We start from the raw sequence: 7,458 nt of genomic DNA, 5'->3' as shown, positions 1-7,458 counted from the left end.
ATCTTTTGAAATAGTTGCAAACTCTCAAATATTAGTAGTTGATATTTGCTATCCATTCTAGTAAGCAAAATAAGATAAGAAAATTACATATTATAACTGCTGGTCATTATTTTGATTACTTTTTTGACTGTTGTTAATCAATCTTACAAAAACGCTAAACAGGTACAGGCAGATAAAGCTAAAACAACTGATTTAACTGTAACGCTCATTGGCATCTTTCCTTTGTCTTGCCTCAACAACATACCTTTATACAGAGGCCAGTTTATGACAACTAGTACTCCTGTTATCACAAATTGCATCCCCATTGTTTTCAAATCTCCACCGTCTCCGGAAACAAGTCTCGCAACCGCTGCGGCGAAGCAGAAGAGATTGAGCATACCGAGTGTTCCGAGGACGAGAAACATGGGAGACTCCACTCCAAACTCCATTACCTCTTCCTTGTATCTCTCTGCTGCTTCTTCTTCTGCTACTTTTGCTGTGATCACAAACGCAGACTCAGAAACTCCAAGTAGCTTCTTAATCGTGTCCATAAATCCGAAAAGAAACGAGCTTGTTCTTCTATAAAGCCACATCCTTTGCTCGTTCCACCATCCACGGAACGTCCCTCCGCACCACAAGAACTCGGCTAGGCTATATGCGGTAGCTGCAACAGTGACGTATCCAAACGGAATAAACCACGAGCTCGAGACCTGAATTCAAAAACCGGACCTGGTTTCAGATTCCAAGTTTATACAAAAACCAAAAAAAACCAGAGGAAAGGTATATATATTACCTTTGGAAACAGAGGAATGCCTTTGAAGAGACAGAGAGAAGTCAAAACAGAGTAAATGAGCACAGGTAGTGAAGATGGAGCCCAAAGACAATAGCAACAGTAACCAAGTATCAGTCCTAAACTGATCTTTCCTTTTCCATACCAAACCGGACTATACTTCGAAAGCATAATCTGAAAGTCTCCCTCTGACCATCTCCTCTGCTGCACTAGCATTTGATGCAAATTGGTCGGCGCTACCCCGAGAAATGCTTGCTTTTCCGGGTTCAGGTAGGCTGATTTCCATCCGCGACACTGAATCGTCAAACCAGTTATTACATCCTCTACCGGGCAACCATATTTCACACCCATCTGCCATGGAAACAAACAACCAAGAATTTGAATGAAATTGATAGTGAACGTTTTAACTTCATTACAAGAAACAGTCATAAGTAAGTGAGTACTAATCGCTGCCTTACCTCCTTTCCCCATTGAGTGTTTTCCTCATAAGTGCAGCTCGCGAGAGCCTTAATCATCTCAGGCTCTAAATTTTCGTGAATTCTCTCAGATTCTTCTTCTTCTTCTTCCTCTCCATACTTTCTTCCACAGATCACATCTCTTCTGTGAAAGCATCCAGTTCCAATGTATAACGGACCACCATTTCCATCCAATCCAAGAAATTCCACCTTTTTTGTTGGTTAGTTTTCACATTACAAAACATAAAAAATTAGTTAATAGCAGAATCAATAATTCACAAATCCAGAATCTATCTTGTGTTTTTGTGCGGTCCATCTCTTTTATTACTTACATCAATTCCTACTCGCATCATGCTTCCATACAAATCATTTCTTGTAACATTGTCAAAACACTGCGGAAACTGCACGAAAGCAATCTCTTTTCCCTCTTTCTCATCGAGGAGGATGCAGAGCGCGTCGCGTGTTGACTTTGAGTTGTTTGCGTACATATCACAGTCCAAGTTTAGTATGATTTTCCCACAAGTAATTTTCGAAGAAACCCTCAGCTGTAAGAGAGTGAAACGGTCACATAAAGATACCATGTTGCCTTGTGGAGCAAGAAATTTGTTACTTACCAATGCGTTCATTGCTCCAGCCTTGAAGTTATGATGATGTTGAGGTCTCTTTTCTCTTGATAAATACACCAACGTTGGTATTGCTATTGTATTCCCTTCTCTTCCATCTACCAAAACCTGACATTTAATGAAACCAAAAAAAAGAACACTTAGATTTAGTTTTATCGATTGTTGTAATAACAGAACATAACTAAAAAGCCATTACGTACTTGAAGAATGGTTCCATGGTTTCTTCGAGTAGCGTCAGCATCCCACTGTGAAAACCCGTCACCGTACTTCACCCGCGCCTCCTCCGGTATTCGTCCCAGTCTCGCCGCCGTTTCAATCCTCGCCGCCATTTCTCTATACAGCTTAGCCACCTCCTCAGCCGCAGAATCAAGACAGTTTGCCTTGGAAGACAAGTAAGCAGCGGGAGATGTTGGCTCAACGTTGAACTTCTTGCAGAAGGGAACCCAAGTTTTAGCAAACTCAGCTGCCTCCGTGAGAGCATAGAACGTCAGCTCAGAACCACCGTCATCTGAGAGATAAACGGCGAGTTTCTCCGGTGGGTAGTCAAGAGCCGTCACAGATAAGACTGTGTTTACCACCAACAACGGCGGCTCAATCACCGGATCCGCCGTGCAAACGAAGACGTCGAGCCTCGGAAGGTCGCTTCCGTATCTCCGAGAGAGTCTATCGGAGAAGGGAAATCGCCAAACCGGATTCCACCGGGAAGATTGTGTGACTACCCAATATAAACCGAACCAAATCTCCACAATAAACATAACAAACCAGATTAATCGATCTAAAACGGTACGGTTATCACCAATCTCACCAATTCTGTAGAACCAAATCAAACAGATACACACGAAAACCGAGGCTGAGAAAAACCGGTACGCAATCACTCTACCGGTTCTTCTCCTAGTCTCAAAAAGCGGTTCACCGTCGGCTTCATGAACCGGTCTAATCCGGTCGTCTTTGTTTACCATGTTTGGTTCTCTCTCTGCAACGGTGCCAAGTGAGAAGGTGAGAGGGATAAGAGAAGTGGTCTCTCAGACAAGTGGAAAGGTTAAGCCTTTTATACAAGAAGAACCGAATTTAGTGGCGGCTATAACTCTGGACATTGTCAAGAACAAGTGTGGATCTCGAGACACTCTCTTACGTCATTGGAACTGTCAGCTACTATGTTTCTACTTTCTATTTCAGTCAAATAAGGACAGATAGATAGCGTCGACGATCATCTTGTTTGAGAGTACAATTATTTATTTATCTTATCAACAACCAAAAAGACTAATGGTTGGTGATGAAAAGTCAGAGAGTAGCTATGTTAATCTCTATTTCTTTATTGTATTATCATTGAATCAAATCCACTCAGTGTATGACCAATGATGTTGCAGAGATCTTGGTTTCACAATTGAGATAAAAGGGTCTGCAACAATGGTGATATTAAAGAACACTCTAGTGACTAAAGAAGAATGCAGAGAATTGCAAAAGGACATAAATAGAAATGAGTTCTATATATATAATGGTACTAGATCAAAAGATCCATTCCGAGGAAATTGTGTTCCATCTTCTTTTTAAACAAAACCTGCATCGAGCTGATGCAAGCGAAACTAGTAATACAAGTAAAGGTGATTGATTCTTATCTTAAATACTGCTCATCAACCAGAGACAAATTCCGGTTTCTTATGGGCAATTCGTGTTATAAGGGTTGTAGATCACTCAGATCTTCTGGTCATTTCCAAGCTTCTGGAACTCATTTTCTAAGGTATCGAAGATCTTGTTGCCTTCGGTGTCTGGCTCAGGGAACTTAACGTGGACTGAACCATGTCTGATCGGTGCACCTGATCCTTTAACCAGAGCCTGCTGCTTGACATAATCATAAAGGTCTTGGTGGAAAGAGTGATCCAGAGAGAAACAATTGTCTACTGTTCCATTTGAGATATGCCTACCAGATCCAGACCCTTCTCTTCTACAGAAATGTGGGAGAGACTCATAGTCCATTATCTGCAATATCAAAAAGGTTATAAGAACTTTCAGTCTTCTTGCACAAGAGTAAGACTACTTCTTCTTCATGGGGAAACTGAATTGCTTACCTTTAGCAACTCATCTTTCCCGCAACCTTTCAGAACTTGAATCTTCTTCTTTGTTCTCTCTTGCAACAGAGGCTTTATGGTTTTCCAACAAGCAGAGAATATGTACGGGACATTGACAACATAGTATGTCTCTGTCTTCTCTGGATAGTTCAAATCATCTATTGTTGTTATAGCAGTCATTAACTGCACACAGAAATGAAAAAAGGAAAAAAACAAAACATGTGGTGAAGACAAGAATCAAAGTCATAAAATCACACAAGGTAATGCAATTATTAATACCTTAATTTGACTTAAAGCTGAAAGCTTTAAACCAGACATATCCAAAATTTTCAAACAAGTGCAAATTGGTCGTCCCTGTTTCTTTGAAGCAGATGGCTACAGAAGAGAAAATCACAAAATCAAGATAGGAAAATAAAAGTAGGGAGGAAAAGGCTAAACCCAAATAGAGTTTTGGTCTTACCAATACAACACGATCCCGGTACTCATTCATTTGAATGTGAGACTGTACATAGTAGTGAACCTGAATGAAGGATAAGAAAGCTACGGTCAGAGAGTTTCAACTTCACAACAAGTCTCTGAGTGGAAGATGAATAGAGATGCTTACGGAGGCTTTATCATATGTGCTAAGCCCCACACCAATGGCAATGACAGGGAGACCCTAAAAGTCAAATGATTCAACAAAGTTTTTAGTTGGATCAAACATCTGCTTTTAAAATTAAAAAAAAAGTTAAAGAAAGAAAGGGACTCAAAATAGTAGTACCTCTTTAGAGTAACCAGACACACCGACAAGTTGTGTGTCTCTGATTCCTCTGTACAGGTCAACAGGAACAATGGGTTTCTGCAAAAATCAATAACCAAATGAGATCAAAGGGCCACAGAAAATCGCAGAACTGGACACCAAAAGCTGAAAGAAAACTCACAGTTAGTATCTTGTCAATCTCGTTTTGAGTCCTCCATTCCAAACACTCGAGCAACTGTAACACTTGCAGTCATTAGTTTTAAACCCCAAAACAAAGCTAAAACAAGAAACAAAGCATCAAAGACAATCTAAATTAGGTGAAAGCAAACAGATTTAAACCATTTTATGAGCTTTCTGGACATTCCCATCCCTGGCTTTAAGAAAGCGTAACAAATTCTCTGTCGGATACCCTTGATGAATGTTCTGCAGCATAACACAAGCATTTGTAAATCCACCATCTACATCACAAAATGGGCTTTTCTATAGCCAAGAACAACAATAAGATCCATGTTACATATGACACTCAACCAACTCTAGATCAGTATATGTTTTAAACAACAACTCCACAGATCCAACAATACTGAATCTTAAATAACTAATGCAAAGAGAGAGACTTTGATTCAAATTTAGATCCAGATCACTGAAACCAATATACATGCCGATCAAATTACACAGGACACGAAAAAAGGGGATATTTTTTTCCCGGTTTTCCCAGAAACCTATTTATAGAAAATCGAAAGTATCGATCTTTGGTTCAATAAGCAAAGACTTGGGAGTTGAATCTTTCAAAGCATCTAAAAAACAAGTGAATTTACTAACCCGATACGACTCTCTGAGTGAATCATCAACTGTCAATACCAAAAGTAAGTAAAATTAGCTCAAAATTTGAGATTTCGTCAGCGATCTTCAAACAAAGCAAGCTTAAAAGTTAAAACATTGAAAACCCAAATAAAGACACACCATCTTCCATTAAAGCACGCAATTGCTTCACTGCTTCTTCATTAGTGATGCTCATTTTCTCACTCTAGAGATCTCAGCTCAGATTTGACGAATACAAAATTGTGGGCAAAAGTTTCTGCGCAAAATCTAAAGAGGGTGAATCTCTGATCTCACGGACAATAGTGCATCCGAGGAGAAGTGAGAGAGAGAGAGAGAGAGAGAGAGAGAGAGAAAGAAAAGAGAGAAAAAGGTGCACTTTTTATGGAGCCAAGCAATAAACTTTTAGAGAGAGAAACCAAGTTCTTCTTCTCTCTTCTTCTCCAACACCAAAAGACTTGAGAAAAATATCATATCATGATGTTTCTTTCCTTGTAATAAAATTGAACCAGAGATATAGATTTCCGATTTTACACATTATCGTATTTCGAACATGCTTCTTTTTACCATTTTCGTAATTTAATTGGATTTATTAGGAAATCTCCACCATTGAAGAAAAGTCAAGCAAGAATCTATTTTTAGCACTATTTTCCTCTCAAACTTTACTAATTTCTTCGCATTTTTGTATAATAGTATATATTATTTCCAAAACAAAAATGACTTTTGCATGCTTAATCACTAAAGGTAATTATTTCGTAGACTAATTTTAATTAGAGCCTAAATTGAAGCACATGCTCCTAAATAATATGCCATAATGGAATCTAATTCTTTCGAATGTGATTGTTGATAATCCAATACATACGCACTACCAAAAAATAAAATTAGATCATGTCCACAATAAATGTATGTGATACTTCTTTTGATAAGAAAGATATATTTTATAAGTTGGCTTGAGATTGCAACAAAAAAGAGAATAAGATGCATGCTCCATGTAATGTTTTCATAAGGTAAATAACAAACTTCACTACTTTTCAAATATATTAAATGAGATTCAAACAAATAAAGAAACATAAATGTCCATCGTCATGTGTTAGTTCTCCCTATTCAATCACCAAAATTAAGACCCCATTATGAGTCATATGACACATGCATCGTGAACCATCTTCTTTACTTTTTCTCTACTTATTATATTTTTCTGTCGGTTATTTTTATTTTTATTTTATATATAATGAATAAAAAATTATGATTTAGTTATCCTCAGAACATATTCCCATATTCTCTTTTGATGTATAAACAATGCTTCTAAAATTGGACCTAACATGCGGCACAAGTAAAAAATATCTTAGTTGGCAAGAAGAAAATATTGTCGTACCCTTCAAGAAATAATTTTCTCCTAAAGTTTCTATTAAACATGATCTTCTGATGCCCCCTCAAAAACTGAATTTGATTCAAAGTATTAAATTCAATTCAAGTGGTTAATTATTACGCATACAAACAGTATAAGCAGAAGCAGAAGAAATACAACTTTTGTATGCATGCATATAGATAGTTTAAGTTATAGCTGTCTAAAACTATTTGAAGGTCAATTTATGAAACTTACATTTGATGTTTTAACCTGTTTTATTTTTTATTTTTTATTGAATGTGTAATTGATTAATATGAGTAAAATTATGTATGAGAGTGTTTTGCTTTGTCTAAAAAAAACATCAGTACTATGAAACCAAAAAAGAAAGAAAAAACTGATACAAGACTTAGTAATAAACTGGAAAATAGTGTACAAGCCTCTTTAGCTCCTTCCCGCCCTCGAAGATGAGACCGAGAACCAGCGTTGCATAAGGTACCGTAACCTTGGTTTAATAGTATAGTTCAGAGATGTTATCATGTATCGAATCATCTTTCCTATGCTTCTGGTAAGTTCAGAGGCTGATGAAAAACCGATGTGGTGGATGCGAGTGTTCCTTTACCACACAAGATAAATAGTTGTTTGAAA

General features: G+C 37.7%; 2 protein-coding genes across 3 annotated transcripts; both read right to left on the bottom strand.

The window, feature by feature from the left end:
• Positions 1 to 75: 75 nt before the first annotated feature.
• Positions 76 to 3,118, bottom strand: CSLE1 (cellulose synthase like E1). The gene is made up of 6 exons (NM_104462.4): positions 2,048 to 3,118; positions 1,839 to 1,955; positions 1,557 to 1,769; positions 1,228 to 1,434; positions 773 to 1,120; positions 76 to 689 (listed from the first exon to the last, which is right to left on the bottom strand). The coding sequence occupies exons 1-6, from the start codon at positions 2,804 to 2,806 to the stop codon at positions 144 to 146; spliced, it is 2,190 nt and encodes a 729-aa protein (NP_175981.2). The 5' UTR covers positions 2,807 to 3,118; the 3' UTR covers positions 76 to 143.
• A 93-nt stretch (positions 3,119 to 3,211) lies between these two features.
• AT1G55840 (Sec14p-like phosphatidylinositol transfer family protein) lies at positions 3,212 to 6,133 on the bottom strand. 2 transcript variants are annotated; one of them, NM_104461.3, is made up of 10 exons: positions 5,613 to 6,133; positions 5,472 to 5,500; positions 4,992 to 5,075; positions 4,834 to 4,887; positions 4,674 to 4,751; positions 4,518 to 4,571; positions 4,374 to 4,433; positions 4,193 to 4,288; positions 3,914 to 4,096; positions 3,212 to 3,824 (listed from the first exon to the last, which is right to left on the bottom strand). In NM_104461.3, the coding sequence occupies exons 1-10, from the start codon at positions 5,665 to 5,667 to the stop codon at positions 3,540 to 3,542; spliced, it is 978 nt and encodes a 325-aa protein (NP_175980.1). In that variant the 5' UTR covers positions 5,668 to 6,133; the 3' UTR covers positions 3,212 to 3,539. The 2 variants fall into 2 exon arrangements, with proteins under 2 accessions (NP_175980.1, NP_001077724.1); NM_001084255.1 differs by lacking the exon at positions 5,472 to 5,500 and having other exon boundaries at positions 3,286 to 3,824; positions 5,613 to 5,956.
• Between the last annotated feature and the right edge of the window lie 1,325 nt (positions 6,134 to 7,458).

This window comes from Arabidopsis thaliana, assembly GCF_000001735.4.
Source record: "Arabidopsis thaliana chromosome 1 sequence".
Lineage (NCBI taxonomy): Eukaryota > Viridiplantae > Streptophyta > Magnoliopsida > Brassicales > Brassicaceae > Arabidopsis > Arabidopsis thaliana.
The sequence above is the reverse complement of the archived record's forward strand: the minus strand, read 5'-3'. Positions and strand labels throughout refer to the sequence as shown.